Consider the following 19,391-nt stretch of genomic DNA (forward strand, 5'->3'; position numbering starts at 1 on the left):
TGGAATGTAGGGTGAATACGGTAGTGAGAGGGTAATTGTAGTTTGTAGGTGACGGGGTTAACCTGTTCCACGATGGTGAAGGGACCAACAAATCGGGGACTTAACTTGCGAGAGGGCAGTCGCATGCGTATGTCCCGGGTGGATAGCCACACCTTTTGTCCGGGTGTGTATCTGGGTTCTTCAGACCTTCTCCTATCGGCGGTTACCTTGCTTCGACGGACTGCCCTCTGCAGATGTTGATGAGCCTCGTCCCAGACTCTCTCGCTCTCCCGGAACCAGTGATCCACTGCGGGGACATCAGATGGTTCGCCATCCCAGGGAAAGAGCGGTGGTTGGAAGCCCAGGACGCACTGGAATGGCGTGAGTCCGGTGGAGGGTTGCCGCAGTGAATTTTGGGCATATTCTGCCCAGCCCAAATACTGGCTCCAGGAGTTCTGGTGACCACTGCAGAAGGTCCTCAGGAACCGTCCCACCTCCTGAATCTTCCTCTCTGTCTGCCCGTTGGTTTGGGGATGATATCCAGAAGAGAGGCTGACGGCCACACCTAGGAGCTTGAAGAAGGCTTTCCATAGACGTGAGATGAACTGTGGACCTCTGTCCGACACAATATCTTCTGGAATACCAAATGACCTGAAGACTTGATTAAAGATATTGTCGGCAGTTTCAAAGGCTGTGGGAAGACCTTTCAGAGGGATTAGTTTGACAAACTTTGAGAATCTATCTACTATGACTAGAATACAGGTATTACCTTCTGACGAAGGGAGGTCAGTGATAAAGTCCACTCCTAGGTGTGACCAGGGACGGTTCGGAATCGGCAAGGGATGGAGCTTTCCAGCGGGTAGATGACGTGGGCTCTTGGATTGGGCACAGTCCTTACAGCCCTGAACATATTGCCTCACATCCCTTGCCATGTTTGGCCACCAGAATCGTTGGGATACTAGCGAGAGAGTATTGTTGATCCCTGGATGTCCAGTGCCTAGCGAGGTATGTAAGGAGTGGATCAGATCTACCCGGTGTTCAGGTGGTATGAACTGCCGATGAGGAGGGCATCCCGGCGGAGCAGGGGCTTCCGGAGTGGCAACGACTGGAGGAGCGTTCCAGGTGATCGGACAAATGGAGATGTGTTCGGGAAGAATCTTCGTTGGGAGTTCTTCATGATCGTGATGCTCGTGTAAACGAGAGAGAGCGTCTGCTCTTAGATTCTTGGGTCCTGGACGATAGGAAATGGAGAAATCAAAACGTGAGAAGAAAAGTGACCATCTGGCTTGACGTGGACATAGTCTCTTGGCCTCTTTGATGTATTGGAGGTTTTTGTGATCTGTGATCACCTGGAACGGATGTTTGGCTCCCTCCAACCAGTGACGCCACTCCTCCAAGGCTAGCTTGATTGCTAGAAGCTCCCTGTCTCCTATGCTGTAATTCTGCTCCGCCGGGCTCAACTTCCGAGAGAAATAGGCACAGGGATGCAGTCGGGGCGGTGTATCATGATGTTGAGATAATACTGCCCCGACGCCGGTGGTGGATGCGTCCACTTCCACCACGAAAGGAAGATTTGGGTCAGGATGAGTCAGGAGTGGGGCCCTTGTGAACTCCTTCTTAAGAAGGCGGAAGGCTGCGGCTGCTTCTTTGGTCCACTCCAGTCCTTTGGGTTTACCCTTGAGGAGATTAGTGAGAGGTGATGTAATCCTGCTGTAGTCCTTGATAAACCGTCTATAAAAGTTAGCAAACCCAAGAAACCTCTGGAGCTCCTTAATGGAAGTGGGTTCTGACCAGGATAGAACAGCCTCAATTTTCTTCCCATCCATACGTATACCGGTTTGGTCAATGATGTATCCCAAGAAATGAATCGACTTCTGGTGGAATGAGCATTTCTCCGCTTTGAGGTAGAGGTGATGTTCTCTCAATGTGTGTAGGACCTCCGCAACGTGTTGGCGATGTTCGGCCTCACTCCGGGAGTAAATGAGGATGTCATCTATGTACACTATTACACAGTGGTGAAGAAACTCCCGGAGGACTTCATGAATGAAGTTTTGGAATACGGAGGGGGCGTTGACCAGACCGTAAGGCATGACCTCATATTCATAGTGGCCAGTAGGGGTCACGAATGCTGTCTTCCATTGGTCCCCCTCACGTATTCTTATCAGATTATACGCGCTGCGGAGGTCCAATTTAGTGAAGACTTTAGCTTCTCGGAGCTGTTCCAAAGCGGCTGGTACCAGAGGAAGGGGATATCGGTATTTTACTGTACCGTTATTTAGGACCCTGTAGTCGATGCATGGACGCAGCCCTCCGTCCTTCTTGGCCACAAAGAAGAAGCTTGAGGCGGCTGGTGATTTTGAGTGACGTATGTACCCCTGACTCAGAGCCTCCCTTATGTAATCTTCCATTGCCTGATTCTCTGGAAGCGAGAGCGGGTAGATCCTACCTCTTGGCAACTGGGCATCTGGAACTAGGTCGATCGCGCAGTCCCATGGCCGATGCGGCGGTAGCTGGGAAGCTCTCTTGGGGCAGAAGACATCATGAAAGGAGCTGTACTCCTTAGGAATGTGGATAGACTGCTTCTCAGGAGGGCTCTCGACCGATGTTGCAAACAAAGAAATGGGGTTCCGACCTTGAAGAGGGAGATTTGGAAAACAGGCAGGTGTACATCCAGATCCCCATTTCTTTATCTCTCCTGTGCCCCAAGAGATGATGGGATCGTGCTTCACCAGCCACGGGCGCCCTAGAATGATGTCCATATTTGCACCCTCCAGAACCAGAAATTGAATCCTCTCTTGATGTAACAACCCCACTTGAAGAAGGATGTCTTCGCATTGTCGATGGATACGGGTCGAAGATCGAGTGCACTGGGTTATCGGTTGTATCTGGTATATATGCGAGGACGCCTCAGTACGGAGGTGGAGTTGACGACAGAGGGATTGGGAGATGAAGTTCCCTGCTGACCCGGAGTCGATGAGGGCTGTGACAAGGAGAGAAATAGAGGCAGTAGTTATTTGTACGGTGGTAGTAAGTGGTTTACATTGTTCAATATTCGTACTGAATACACTCACTGAAGTCCGAATGGGACGAAGGGGACACTCCATACGGGTGTGTCCACTGACACCGCAGTATAGACACAGACCCCGGGTCAGCCTCCTCTGTCGTTCCGCTGATGTCAGTCTTCCAGACTCTATTATCATGGGTTCTGGTTCTGGAGAGGCTGTTGACTCAGGCGATTGGAGGAGTGCAGACGAGGGGGTGATGGTGTCCTGTTGATAGGAACGGAGACGATCGGAACATCGGAGAGAATGTTGGATGAATCTCTCCAGACCCATTGTATCATCTAATGTGGCCAGTTGGATTCGGAGAGTGGGTTCCAAGCCGAGCCGGTACGTGGTCAACAACGATCTCTCATTCCATCCACTTGCAGCTGCTAGAGTGCGAAACCGGAGAGCATATTCCTGTGTAGATAGAGTACCTTGCTTTAGATGATACAGCTGCTCTCCAGCGGCTACTTCCCCATCAGAACGTCCAAACACCTCTTTGAAATACTCCGTGAAGGTAGTGATGGAATTCATGACCGGCCCGGCTTGGTTCCAGATCGTCTCAGCCCATTTAAGTGCAGGTCCAGAGAGTAGAGATACGATGTAGGCGATCTTCGACTTATCTGTGGGATATAGAGAAGGTTGCATTTCGAATATGAGGGAACATTGTAACAGAAAACCATTGCACTCCCCCGCTCCGCCTGAGTAGGGCGCTGGTCGGGCCATGGGACTGGAAGGAAGGGCCGAAGAAGAAACTGTGGAGGCGGAAGTGCTCGGTGCTGGTGGTGCGTTGGAAAGTGGAGCTGGTGGCTGTAGAATCCGCTTCAACTGGTCCACCAGCTCTTGAAGGTGATCGGGGGTGCTCATGTTGTCGTCGTTATGGGTCCGGGCTTCTGTTATGAAGCGGACAGGAGACAGAGGTAAGGAAACGTTAGGGTGTTTATTAAATGACAACAAGGAGCACATGAAGGATAGCCAGGAGGATCAGGAATGATGTTGGGGTCTTTTCCTCCGTGGCTGGGTAACAGGAATACACGAGGATGGACAGCACACACCAGATACAGCTGACAGAGGATGACACAGACTTGGAAGGACTGGAAGACAGGACGATTCGGGAGGACCAGGAAGACTAGGAGGAATACAAAGAGAACAGGTAAGTAAATCGTTTGTTTTAGCTGAGGATGACTACGCTGAGTGGTCGCTCAGTTGTCCGCTTTCGTCGAGACGAGCCCGGACAATGAGCGACTGGAGTGCTGTGCTTTTATCTGGTGCTCGTGAATGTGATGCAGCTGTGTGCTCATTAGAAGTCAGGTGATGGTGATCTTCGTGAGTGGGGGTCGTGAGAGCCTGACCAATCCATGACAGTGTGCACTATTGTGTGCAATGTTTGTATGTTTTTAACCACATTGAAGTATGTATGTTTATAACCACTTTTTTGGGGGTCACGAGCTAAAAAGATTGGGAACCACTGGTGCAGGCGACAGCTAGTGTATATATCTATTGCATTAGCTAATGTTAACAAGCAAAAACAATATGAAATCTTGAACTATGATTAATGAATGTACTATTGTTCATTTTTAGTTCATGTTAATAAATAAATTTAACTGAAGGAGCCTTATTGTAAATGTAACCCACAATTTTGACATCTTTTAGTTCATTTATTTCTTTTATTAATCATGAATGGCCTACATGTTGATGATTATAGTGATTTGGAAGGCGTGACTGAAACCTCAACTATTCTCTCAATCATGTGGGTGGTTTCATTTAGTTAAAAACCCATACAGGTTGTAATGGGTGGAATTATACTGAACTCATTGTGAATTCTGTTTAGTTCAGATCACCTACACAGTCCTCCCACCTTCTCAACTTTTTTTTTAGATCAAAGACCACAAATCTGACAGAACACAAAATTAAACACGTATACCCCTGCATACTGTGAAAAATACATTCTCTGTTCCAGAAATCTTTTCCTCTGTTCTTTTGTTTTTGTATCTCAGTCTTTGTATTCTTGTATTTGTAAACGGATGACAGATGTTTTTTTTTAGAAATTCTAGTCACCACACACTCAAAAAAATGACATTTGCTGTTTTTTCAAAGTAATTATTTTAAAAGAGCTGAAACAACACAATTCTTGAGTTTTTTTTTTGAGGGACAACTTAATTGTTTTATGTTCAATCCACTTAAATTGGCAAAAACTAATAAGATAACTAATCGATTGTGTGGAACCCAACATTTTTTGGGGCTGTCAAATATGACTATATATACACTCACCAGAGACTTTATTAGGTACACTTTACTAGTACCAGGTCGGACCCTCTTTTGCCTTTAGTACTGCCTTAATCCTTCGTGGCCAATCTCCCGTTCCACCACATCCCAAAGGTGCTCTATTGGATTGAGTTCTGGTGACAGTGGAGGCCATTTGTGTACAGTGAACTCATTGTCATGTTCAAGAAACCAGTCTGATGTGTGCTTTATGACATAGCGCTTTATCCTGCAGGAAGTAGATTAGATTAGATTAGATTCAACTTTATTGTCATTACACATGTACAAGTACAAGGCAACGAAATGCAGTTTAGGTCTAACCAGCAGTGCAATAGCAGCAAGTGCAGGATACAGGTATAAGTTATAAAGTGCAGTTATAGAAAAACTATGGTGATATTTACAGATGGATGTACTATCAACATTATATACAGGTTGTATTAGCTATGAACAGATTGACAATAAATGAATATATGTACAGGATACTATTAATATCAGAAGTGTGCAGATAGATAAACATAATTACAAATGTCCATGTGCAGTGGGTATGTCCAGTTCAAGTAAATGAATCAGTGCAATGAATATGTGCAAACTTTAAATGTGCAAATGTTAAATAGTGCAGTGATTGTGAGGAGTATAAGTTAGAGGAGTGTGGGGGTGTATTGGGGGGGGGGGTGGCAAAAGAGTCAGTGAGGGGCAGAGTTCAAAAGGAAGACAGCTCTGGGGAAAAAGCTGTTCCTCAGTCTGCTGGTTTTTGTCCGGGGGAGCCTGAATCGCCTGCCGGAAGGCAGGAGAGAAAACAGTCTGTGAGCAGGGTGAGAGGTGTCCTTAAGAATACTGCGTGCTCTGCGCAGACAGTGTTTCTTCTGGATGTCCTCTATGGTTGGCAGTGTAGTCCCTGTGATGCGTTGGGCAGTTTTCACCACCCGCTGCAGTGCCTTACGCTCAGCAACAGAGCAGCTTCCATACCAGACTGTGACGCAGTTGGTCAGGATGCTTTCTATTGTGCAGCGGTAGAAGTTCACCAAGACGGCTGATGAAAGCTGGTTCTTCTTTAGTTGCCTCAAGAAGAATAGGCGCTGGTGAGCCTTCTTGACCAGGCTGGAGGTGTTGGTGGTCCAGGAAAGGTCCTTAGAGATGTGGGTCCCCCCCCAGGAACTTGAAGGATGAGACAGGCTCAACGGCCATCCCATTAATGTGGATGGGATCATGCGAGCCTGTTCGTCCCTTCCTGAAGTCCACAATGAGCTCCTTGGTCTTGCTGGTGTTAAGGAGCAGATTATTGTCGGTGCACCAGGTGGCCAGATGCTGTATCTCCTCCCTGTAGGTAGTCTCATCATTATTGCTGATTAGACCAATCACTGTGGTGTCATCTGCAAATTTGATGATGGTGTTGGATCTGTTCACAGGCCTACAGTCGATGGTAAAAAGGGAGTAGAGGAAGGGGCTCAGCACGCAGCCCTGTGGTACACCAGTGTTGAGTGTGACGGTGGTGGAGCAGATGTGGCCTGATCTAACATTCTGAGGTCTGTTAGTCAGAAAGTCCATAACCCAGTTGCAGAGAGACGCATTGATATCCAGGTCTCTGAGTTTGATCAGTAACTTAGAGGGTATGACAGTGTTGAATGCTGAGCTGAAGTCAACAAACAGCATTCGTGCATAAGTGTTTTTATTGTCCAGGTGTGTAAGGACAGAGTGCAGTGCTATGGAGACGGCATCTTCTGTGCTCCTGTTGCCACGGTAGGCAAACTGATGTGGGTCCAGTGTGGATGGCAGAGAGTCTTTCAGATGTGCCAGGACCAACCGCTCGATGCACTTCATGATGATGGGTGTGAGTGCTACAGGGCGGTAGTCATTCAGGCATGTTGGGCTGGAGTGTTTCGGCACTGGCACAATAGAGGTGGTTTTAAAGCATGTTGGCACAGTTGCTAGGTTAAGTGACAGGTTGAAAATGTCTGTGAATACCCCAGTGAGCTGTTCTGCACATGCTTTGAGGACGCGCCCAGGGATACCGTCTGGTCCAGCAGCCTTACGCACATTGATCCGACTCAGTGCGGTGTAGACTTCTGAGGAGGTGAGTGTGATGGGTGAGTGTGATGGGTGAGTGGTCGGTTGAGGTAGTGTTCCTGGTGTAGGGTTCTGTATTGTCTCTTTCAAAGCGGGCATAAAAGTCATTTAGCTCGTTCAGGAAGGAGACATTTGTGGCTGTGGGTGTGGACTGGCTGGGTTTGTAGTTGCTGATGGCCTGGATGCCCTGCCACATGCGCCGAGGATCAGAGTTGGAAAAGTGCTCCTCTAGCTTTAGCTTGTAGCAGTGCTTGGCCTTTTTGATGCCCCTCTTCAGATTAGCCCTGGAAGTGCTGTAGGCCTGTGCATCCCCTGATCTGAATGCAGTGTTGCGTGCCTTCAGCAGGAGGCGCACCTCCTTGTTCATCCATGGCTTTGATTTGGGTATGTGGTGATCTGTTTCTGGGTTGTAACACTGTCTATGGTGGTGTTGATATATTCCAGAACAGAGGAAGTGTAACTGTCAATGTCTGTGTGAGAGCCACATGTGGCCTGGGAAGCAAACATACTCCAGTCTGTGTGTTCAAACCTGTCCTGGAGTGTGGAGTCCACCCCCGCTGGCCACACTTTGATGGTCCTTACTGATGGCTTCACACGGTTGACAATGGGTGAGTACTTGGGGGTGAGAAACAAACAAAGGTGATCTGATTGACCCAAGTGGGGGAGGGGGGTCACAGCATATGCTTCAGCCATGTTTGTGTAAACTTGGTCTAAAGTTTTGTTTCCCCTTGTGTGGCAGAAAATGTTCTGATGGAATTTGGGGAGCACTGTCTTTAAGTTTGAGTGATTAAAATCCCCCGCAACAATAAAAGCAGCCTCCGGGTGAGCAGTCTGTTGTTTGCTGATGGCTGCATGAAGTTCATTCATAGCAAGCTTGGCATCAGCGTCGGGAGGGATATAAGCAGCAGTTATTATGGTGGAGGTGAACTCCCGTGGCAGATAAAACGGTCTACATTTAACCATTAGAAATTCCAGCTTAACAGAGCAATGTCTCCCAACGACGACAGAGTTTGTGCACCAAGCTTTGTTAATATAAATGCATAATCCTCCGCCTCTGGTCTTACCGGAGTCATCCGCCGTTCTGTCTGCTCGGAATGTTTGATGCTCCGTTAGCGATATAGTAGCTATCAAAAGATAGTAAAGATAGTAAAAGATATAGTAGCCATCAAAAGATGGATACACTGTGCTCATAAAGGGATGGACATGGTCAGCAACAATCCTAAGGATAGGCTGTGGCATTGACATGATGCTCAATTGGTACTAATGGGTCCAAAGTGTGCCAAGAAAATATACCCCACACCAATAAACCCCCACTAGCAGCCTAAACCATTGATACAAGGCAGGATGGACCCATGCTTTCATGATGTTGACACCAAATTCTGACCCTACCATTTGAAGGTCGCAGCAGAAATAAAGACGTTTTTCCAATCTTCTATTGTCCAACTTGAGAGCCTGTCCGAATTGTAGCCTCAGTTTCCTGTTCTTAGTTCTTAGGTGTGGTCTTCTGCTGCTGTAGCCCATCCGCCTCAAGATTCGAACTGTTGTGTGTTTAGAGATGCTCTTCTGCATACCTCGGTTGTAACAAGTGGTTATTTGAGTTACTGTTGCCTTTCTATTAGCTCGAACCAGTCTGGCCATTCTCTTTTGACCTCTGGCATCAAGAAGGCATTTTAACCCACAAAACTGCCCCTCACTCATTTTCTTTTTTTCGGACCATTCTTGTTTGTGCTTGAAAATCCCAATCTTGTTTGTGCTTGAAAGTTTCTGAAATACTCAGACCAGTTTGTGTGGCACCAACAACCATGCCACGTTCAAAGTCAATTAAATCACCTTTCTTCCCCATTCTGATGCTCAGTTTCAGCTGCAGCAGATCATCTTGACCATGTGTACATGCCTAAATGTATTGAGTTGCTGCCATGCGATTGGCTGATTAGAAATTTACATTAACGAGCTGTTAGACAGGTGTACCTAATAAAGTGGCCGGTGAGTGTACACATTGTATTGCCAAAATGAAAAGTCTATTGTTTCATATTTTTTATATATTCATATTATACGGTTTATTTTGTTGTGTCACAATTTTTTTTTTAAAATTATTACTTTAAATACTTTTTTTGATAACCAATCTGGATGCAGGCAGAAAACGTAATCACATGGTGAAAAAGTTGTAAGCTTTAGTTTTTACATTTTGGATTTTATTTATCAATAGTTTATGTTGGGCCTGCAATCATTTTATAAAAAAAATGTTTTATATTTCATCAATATTAATTTTATTTTTCTACATTCTTAGTCAAACATTTGCCCAGAAGTTTTACATAAAGTGAGAAAAGGAATCATATATGAATTAGTACATATTTGAGTATGCATTGTAAAATGTTCTTTCCCTGTTGTCATTGTGAACTAATTCAATATATTGTGACACAGTTAAAGTAAAAATTATTAGCCCTCTTGTGATTTTTGTTCTTTTACAAATATTTCCCAAATTATGTTTAAATTTTCACACTATTTCCTATAATATTTTCTGAAAAAAGTCTTATTTGTTTTACTTCAGCTAGAATTCAATTGAATTAACTTAGTCAAACCTTTAAATCTAACTTTAAGTTGAATACTAGTATCTTGAAAAATATCTAGTAAAATATTATGTACTGTCATCATGGCAAAGATAAAAGAAATTATTAGAAATTACTAATTAAAACTATTATGTTTGGAAATGTGTTGAAAAAATCTTCTCTCCGTTAAACAGAAATTGGGGACAAAAATATACAGGGGTGCAGGGGTGCATTTACTGGGGCACGTGTCCCAGTAAAAATCGCCAGTGCCCCACTAAATTGCTTTGAGATACAATTTACTTTATATGCAAATGTATTTATTAAGAGAGGTAATCCAAGAATAAAGACGCTATTCTCTATGTGCAACCGAACCAACTTTGGTAAAAGCAATGCAGTTTAATGAAAAAGCAAACTGAGCATATGCGCAGAAGAAAAAAAACATACCCGTGCGCCTCAAGCACTCCTCCTGCTTGACGCTGACACGCTGCTCTGCTTCCAGTGTAAGTGAAAAATAGCCGCGATTAGTCCCATTATTAATCCAGGGTCGCCACAGCCGAATGAACCACCAATTTATCAGCATATGTTTTAAGCAGCGGATGCCCTTCCAGCTGTAACCCATCACTATTCAATAATACCGTTATTTATTTATAATTTATATATATATATATATATATATATATAATTATTAATATTTATTTATTTATTTTTTGGAGGGGGAGCTGTGCCCCAGTAGAGCTTTATGTCTAGCAACTTCCCTGCAGGGGAGCTAATAATTAAGGAGGGCTAATAATTCTGACTTCAACTGGATATCGTTGTCAGGATATGAGATGATTTACATAACCTTAACCCTACAACTCAATCTTTTAACTCATCCACCACAATGTTATTTTACATACTAATCTCTTACTTTTAATCTCTCTAGATGAGAACTACTGTAAAGAAGTTGGCTGTGGCTCCAAAATGGAAGAACTATGGCCTGAGAATATTTGGATACATTCTACCTTATAAGGATGGTAAATACTCTTTGATATTAAAGGCAATGTTTATTCAGTATTTGTTATAAAATAATGAGGTAAAGCATGAGAAGGCAACATTTTCTCACAATTACACACATACATGTAATGAAAGAAGTGTACTATGTACATACAACACAATAACCTGTTGCTCACCATGGTTTTGGCTCTCATTTGTCCAGGTGATTTTCAGTTTGCGGTTTCTTCTGACGATAACTCTGAGTTCTGGTTAAGTTCAGATGAAAGTCCTCTCAACGCCCGACTGCTGGCCTATGTGGGGAAGGTAAATTATTTAATGGAAATTTTCTGTACATGTGCATATATAGTGGGTAAAATAAATATTGAACACATCCTAAATGTTCATGGTAAATAAACTGCATTTCTTGAGGAGCTGTTGAAAACCCAAACAATCCAAACATACAAGCAAAACAAAACAAAAATGCTTTCAGAAAACTTAGTTATGTGTAATAACAATGGAAGGACACAAGGAGAAAGTACTGAACTACTGAAATGTATTTAATACTTTGTATACTATTTACTAACATGGTCTTTAGTTATTAATATTAATTGGATTCAGTTCGGGTTATTGGCTAGGCCATTCCATTTAGCTTTAGTTTACTTTACAGTAGAATGAATTCTAAAAGTACTAATACATTCTTAAAATATTATATAACTATTTCATTACTTCAATTACTTCAATAATTTGGTTTTTTTATTATATCATACAGTATATCAGTGTTAATTTTGTATCTTTGAAGTAACATCATATTTTTAAAATCCATTATAATTATAATATATATGTGGTGGATTTCAATCAAATAGATTTATTTCCTAGAGGTCTTAGTTCTTTGAAGTGTAGATTTGTACAATGTGAAGGAGAACTGGCTTTGTAAAACACAATTAGTGCTTCAGCCAGAGCCTGTGAGAGCGAGCAGCGAATGTGTGGTTTACTGGTGTATCGATTACGTCTGGCTTAGACAGGACTTGGCGCTCACACATGCCAGTCGAGGACTCGATACCCTGCCAGAGAGATGTGTGATCGATTGAAGCGCAGAGGCGCTAAGGCGTCTCTTTGTCTAAGAAAAGAATCACAGCCTGTCCGGAATTCCGAGTGACTCCTTACGGAAGTGACAGACCTTTTCCAGTCACTTGTAGATGAGGAGATCCATACAGATTTTCTGAAGAAACAGAGAAACGCATTGTTTTTGTACTCAAACGAGATTAGAGTAAATGCAGGATGTTCATTTAGTGAAGAATCAGTTCAATTATGAGGCAACATCTTGACAAATAGAGAATGAAGTGGGAACAAAAGAGCTGAGTGAAGAAAGACACAAAAGAAAGAGCAATATCTAGCTTCAGTATAATAGCAGTGTGACTCCACTGGCCCTCTGTTTGCCTTCTTTCCATTTATTTAAGACTCCAGGGTCGCAGATAGATGAAATGAGTTTCTTCAGTATAATTCTGTGTTCTGAGAGAGAAGCAGTGGATTAACACACACTGAAATACCAAAGACACATCTGAAAGATAAAAATGTACAATTGGCAGGGTATTTGTTGCACATTTGTTGTATATTTCAATCAAATAGTTCAACCAAAAATGAAATCCAGTCATAATTTACTCAGCCCTAATTAGTAACAGGCATTTGAAATCACTGGGTATGTTCATAGTTTTTAATAACAGTAGGTGAGAAGTAACCAGATGACCTATTGATTTCCCTTAGTACCCGAAGCACATGTTAGATGGACACTTTACTATCACATGAGGCTATGGGAAAGGATTTATGAATAGAAGTGAACATAGGCCTAGTTTTAGTTTTAATTTCCATAAAGTAGGTTCAAATTCAAATGGCATTGCTATGTATTATATTTTAGTTAATTTAAAACTGATTCAGTTCTTTTACAAATGTCACTGTTGAAGAGCTAGTGACCAGCTACACCAACCAGCTACACCAACCCCAACCAAGCAAGCCATAGGCGACAGTGGCAAAAAAAAACAAAAGTCTACTGTTTGACAGAAGTGGAGAACAAACCTTGGGAGAAACCACAGGCTCAGGTTGGGGGGAAAGTCCTCTTTTGGCCAAACAGAAGAGCTGCAGACCTGCAGTCTAAAAAACATCATAGGGCTTGTGAACAATGAGCATCCATCATGGTGAAACTGCAGGTTAAAAGTGTTCCTGGATCCAGTTGCCCTGATTTATTCAGCCTAGCGATCTTTCAGAGGTTTTGGATATGCGTTTGTGCTTTCTTTGTATGTAGGTGCAAAGATATGTGCATTTATTCTAGATTAAAAAAAATCTAGAATAATCAATTGTCCAGAATTTATTAAAAGTAGTGCATGTGAGGGGCTGTAAGCAGTTAATAAGATTTTAAAATGACCAGTGGTCTGAAAAAGTGTTTGCCAATTACTGATTTATTTATTTTTTTGCATATTTGTCCCACTTTAAAGGGTCACGAAACACCAAAACACATTTTTTGAGCTGTTGACAGTCATAAATATGTCCCATGCTGCTAAAAATACTATTAAGAGACGTATTTTTCACAAAAAAGTGAAAATTGGTTGTTTTTGCGTTACTTCGGGCAAATTTGTTCTTCCGGTTTGAAATGAATTTTTGACGTCTCTGAGCGTGCAGCATTAATTCATGAGAAAGACAATCAGCTCGCTCTATTGTGTATGCGGTGCAACGTCATTAATATGAATGATAGCTTCGAAGACTGTTTTTACCTATTACAGTGTTCAGACGGCAGAGAGTCATCACGTTGTGTTGCCAAAACAAGTGGAAGAAGAAGAATTGTTTGGAGACACAGGTCATCAGTGTTGCAGTTTTAAATGTGCTGCAACAAAGTTTTTGTTTTCATTTCCCTGCTATGAAAGCACAGCTGGACTCACGTGTGGGTCAGCAGTACTCTTTCAGTTTTTAAAGACATACTTTAGTCAAAATGCTTTCTAAGTTACTAAGTTTACAGTACGTTAATTTCACTACAATATTATGGACTGAAAGTCAATTCTGACTGAAAATCAAACTATTAAGGTCATGTAGAATTTTCACCGCATTTTGTGACAGGATAGTCTGTACACACACGGCTTTCTGACGCTACCTACCGAGTGCATCTAATTTACTGAGAAATGCGGAGTGTTTTTTCTCTTATACAACGTGCGGTATCAAACATTCCATTGAAACTTCACTCTTCTAGCAATATTGTATGCAATATCTCGTTTGTCATGGGGGCAAGCATAAAATGTTCCTGAATGAAAGTGAAAGTGCCAAACTGGACAAATCATAATTTGTCATCAACATTTTACAACACAGATACAACATGGTAAAGAGGTGCAAAATGCCTGGTTTTACCAATGCCTATCATGATCAAAAGTGTATGATAATACAATTTAAGTTTACCCATTTCAAGTTAAAAAAAAATTTATAATGTATATACTTTAAATCTGATTTGTGAAATTTCTTCTGGTTGCCAGGTTTTGACAATATAATACTTTAACAATTAACTGTCTGGTTTCCACATCTCTCACTCAGGAGCAAAACCTTGCCTTTAAACTTGAAAGAAATAGAGACATTTGTTGTCATAATTATCTAACTAAAATAAAGTGTTTGTGTGCATTTTTAGCCAAATCGCCCTGCCAGAGTTGTATTAGATTGATTAATTTTTTTATTTTTTTATGTTTTTTTTATTTTTGTGTCATACAATTGCAATTATTATTAGTTTTCTAGTTTATCCTGGTAGACTTACATTTGTAGCAGGAATCCATTCATAATTAGAAACTATCAGTGTTCTTGTTTGACTCAGATCAACACAAACCACTCTAGCAAACACTTGCTACAACAACACCCTGTAGCAACAAATGTAGCATTAATCAGTATCATGCACATGTCTCTCTTTAATAAATGGACGCTCTGTGGAGAAGGTCATGCAGAAAAATGAGTCATCTGTGTTAATAGAAATCTTGCTGTAAAAAATATGGGTATCATTCCCACTGCTTTGAATAACCTTGCATGTTTTTCTTTTTTTTAAGGTTCTGTATATTTTTGATATATCTTTTTATTTGCAAAACTGCTCTTGCAAAGAACTTTAAAGGAATAGTTTACTCAAAAATTAATATGTTGTCATTATTTACAAACTCCTGACTTCAAATCAGTATTTTGTCCTGTTAAACACAAAAGAAGATGTATTGATGAATTTTGGAAACCATTGACTTCCATAATAATTGTCAATGGTCACCAGTTTATAACATTCTTCAAAATATCTTTTTTTTTTTTTTTTTTTTTTTTTTAAATGCAAATTGGTTTAAAACAAGTCAAGGGTATGTAAATGATTACAGAATATTTTTTGGATGAACTATCCCTTTAACTGTATTCAATACACATAGTGTAATTAAAATCTTATAAGGATATATATTTTCTTATATATCTTGTTATATGTTATCTTATACATATAATTGTTATATATTATCTTGTGTATATTCATTCATTCATTTTCTTTTCGGCTTAGTCCCTTTATTAATCTGTGGTCGCCACAGCGAAATTAACCGCCAATTTATCCAGCATATGTTTTACGCAGCAGATGCCCTTCCAGCCACAACCCATCACTGGGAAACCCATACACACACACACACATACATACATACACTATGGATATTTTAGCTTACCCAAATCACCTGTACCACATGTCTTTGGACTGTGGGGGAAACCGGAGCACCCGGAGGAATTCCACACAAACGGAGGGAGAACATGCAAGCTCCATACAGAAACACCAACTGACCCAGCCGAGGCTTGAACCAGCGACCTTCTTGCTGTGAGGCTACAGCACTACCTACTGTGCCACTGCGTTGCCCATCTTGTGTATATATTTTATATATATAATTGTTATATAGTCTCTTATAGATCTTGTATATATAATCTTAAAAGTATATACAACTTACAAGTTAATGTAACTTTAATAAAATAAAAAGCCACCTTGAGATCATACAAATACAACGAAAATGAAACAATAACAAAAATAACAAAAACAACAACAATACAGTCAGATACTGGCTGGTGCATGTGTTTGTGTATGTGTTTGTGTGTGTATGTGTGTGTGTGTGTGTGTGTGCATGTAAAGGTAACTTGGTAAACAGGTACATACAAAATGAAAAATAACAGTCAATAAATGAAGCAAGTAATAAAGAAATCTGATAGAAAGAAACCAGTCAGTGATAAGGAGTGACAACAATGCTAGTGATATAATGATAGTAATTTTTACTTTTTCACAAAAGAAGCTGAATATTCATTGAAGCTTTATAGAACTGATACTAATCCTGTAAGTGGTGCTAGCAAGAAGTTTTACCCAATGTTTTCTCTCATCATTGCTTTTAAAAGATATTTGCAGTCACCTTCAAGTGGAAATATACTGTAGTTTTCAGCTCTGGAGGCAGACATACAAAAATTCACAGATGCACAACGCATCTTTGTCCTCCATTCCCTGCGAGAGACCGAGTTGTGTTTGGCAGTGGAGGTAATTAGCATTGGCTGAGTTGTACATGTGTGTGTGTGTGTTGATCCTGTTGGCCACGCAAGGTGTGTGTGTGACAGTAAGCGCACTTTTGGTGAAAAGAGGGGCAAGTGTGGGGGAGATTTCAACAAGACTTTTTGGTCAGCGAGTGTGTGTGATGAATGAAAGGCGTCTTTGAGGGCAGTGGACGATCCAGGAGGCATTATGATTCATTGCATCGGCGTGTGATCTGAACAGAAGCATTGAGACTGAGAGAGATGCCACACATGACAATTAAAGTGAGGCATGCTGGGATGGAGTGCAGGGGAATCTCACTCTGGATCACTGCTCCTAGAGCACTCATTAGTTACTGTGGGTTGGTGTGGACATCACTGCTGGTCAAGAAAAGAGTGTTTTAGATTCTGTATGAAAAATATGATTTGTGTCTATGGATTGTTGTCATTGTAGCTTTTTTGATGAGAGAAACATAAGCTTTTTTTTTTTTGTTTTAAAGGGGTCTTATCAGAATGAGTCAAAACGTCCTTGATATTTTAAGATGTTGATTAAAAACATCTTTCATATCATAAATCCTTTATTTAAAGTACACTGCAAAAAACAAGAAATCTGTACATCAAACTGTGGTATAGCTGTACAATCGTCTTATAGTTTCAGTGGTACTATTACTACACACACAGATAGACAAACACATATACATTTGTGTGATTCGTGTTGGGATGACATGAAGGAATTAAGGTAACAGTTTTAACAAAATTAAGTGGATTGAACATAAAACTTAATATTAAGTTGTCCCCTGCAAAAAAACAACAACTCCAGAGTAGGAATGGGTATCGTTAAGGTTTTAACGGGATTACTACTTTTATCGATACCACTTATCGGTTCGGTACTTTAACGGTTCTCTTATCGGGACTTTTTGTTGTGTATTTTTTGTGAAAAAACAAATTGAACACAATTAACAACACTTTATTTTATTATTACATTTTTAATATAAAATAAAATGAAACCAATAATTGTAAAACAAATAGATAAGAATGCACAATGGTTTGAAGGGAAATGACTCTCAGTTTTTAACGATTCTACTGGAAAAAAATCAACATGTTTGCCTTTTCTGGTAGAAGTCAGAATGTTTCTTGGTTTATTGTGCTCCCTGCAGTTGAAAATACCCTCTTTGAGTTGCAAAATACAGTTAAATGAGATAATGTTTATGATTTTTCATTAACTCATTTACATTGTTAACAGTGTTTTTGGGAGTTAACTGTGTTTATAATACAGTTTTGGAGCATTTTGCAATGTAAAAATAAGCAGTTTTTTTTTATAATTTCTTAATAAGCATAGTTTATTATTAGGCTATTCATAGGCTTTATTTGTAAATACAGCTGATGTTAAAGCATTTTTAATGTTTAGGATTTATTTGGACTAGTGCAAAAAAATACTGTTTTCAATGTAACCGAATGTGTGTGTTTATTAAACTATTAATATTAACTTATACTAATTTAGACGATAGACTGCTGGCATAACAAAGGATGATGTAACGTTACCTTTAGTAGCTAGGCAGTCAAAAACTTTTCATTTATCTTTCTGCAGTTAATGCACTTTTGGAAGATACTTTCACTTAGCCACATTACTTGCGTTTCCGCTTATACAAGAAAAATTGTGTTTGTTGCAACGGGCATTGTCGCTGTCCACTCGGGAAATACAACCCGTTTGGTTCACTTTGCAAGCTTAGGAGCTGTGTGTGTGTGCGCGAGTCTGTGTTGTGAGTTATGTGTGTGCGCTTAATAGTGTGATCTGTCGGACATAGCACGGTGCTCATTCAGTAAAGGCACAGCTAAACAGATGTGTTTTCAGTCTTGATTTGAATGTCCCTAATGTTGGAGCACATCTGATCATTTCTGGAAGCTGATTCTAGCAGCGGGAAATGCTGTTAGTAGCTGAAGGCTGATTCTTCCTGCTTTGACTGAACTCTTGGAAACTCTATATGATCCTAAAGATCTGAGTAATTTTTTAGGTTTGTATTCAGTGAGCATATCTGTAATGTATTGAGGTCCTAGGCCATTAAGTGATTTTTATACAAGTAATAGTACTTTAAAGTCTTTTCTGAATGTCACTGGGAGCCAGTGTAAAGACCTGAGGACAGGTGTGATGTGCTCTGATGTTCTGCTTCTGGTCAGAATCCTGGCAGCAGCGTTCTGGATGAGCTGCAACTGTTTGACTGTCTGTTTGGGAAAGCCAATAAGGAATCCATTACAGTAGTCCACTCTGTTGGTGATAAAAGCATGCACAAGTCCTCACTGGAAACAAAGCATCGAATTCTTGTAATGTTTTTGAGATGATAGTATGCTGATTTAGTTACTGCTTTGACATGGCTACTAAAACTCATATCGGACTCACCTTCGGCATTCACCTTGAGAACCTCATCATCCAAATGCAATGCCTTCAGTTTTCTCTTTGTTTAACTGAAGAAGGTTTTGACACATAGGCACATAGGCACATTTGACACAGTCATTAGGTAATAAGGCTAAGTAGAGCTGAGTGTCATCATAGCTGTGGTAGGAGATTTGGTTCTTTATTATTATTTGGCTCAGTGGGAGCACATAAAGGTTGAACAGAAGAGGTTCCAGAATTGAATATTGTGGGACTTCACATGTCATGAGTGTCCACCTCGACCTACGGTCACCTATACTAACATAGTAACCTCTCCCTTCAAGGTAAGATCTAAACCATTTGAAGACCATCCCAGGCAGCCAAACCCAGTTTCCAGCCCATCCAGATTTATATTGTGATCGACAGTGTCAAACGCAGCACTGTAATTAAATTACTTTTCCACTTTTATAATTCCCACATCAAAAATAGTACAGTCATCAACATGAAAGGCTGTATTTGAAAAATTGACTTTTTTAAAACAATTTGAAAAATATATATGATTCCATGAACCTGAGTGTATTGAAATTAACCCGTGAGAAACATTTTCATATTTCAGGAGATAAT

The 19,391-nt window shown here is 40.9% G+C and overlaps 1 protein-coding gene across 1 annotated transcript in view; it reads left to right on the plus strand.

The window, feature by feature from the left end:
- The window catches only part of b4galnt4a (beta-1,4-N-acetyl-galactosaminyl transferase 4a), a 407,281-nt gene that overhangs the window by 289,287 nt on the left and 98,603 nt on the right, over window positions 1-19,391 (plus strand). The window contains exons 5-6 of the mRNA XM_056452299.1: window positions 10,818-10,908; window positions 11,091-11,191. Coding sequence (XP_056308274.1) covers window positions 10,818-10,908; window positions 11,091-11,191 — 192 coding nt within the window. The remainder of the gene's footprint in view (window positions 1-10,817; window positions 10,909-11,090; window positions 11,192-19,391) is intronic.

The sequence above is a fragment of the Danio aesculapii genome, chromosome 25, assembly GCF_903798145.1.
Source record: "Danio aesculapii chromosome 25, fDanAes4.1, whole genome shotgun sequence".
NCBI lineage: Eukaryota > Metazoa > Chordata > Actinopteri > Cypriniformes > Danionidae > Danio > Danio aesculapii.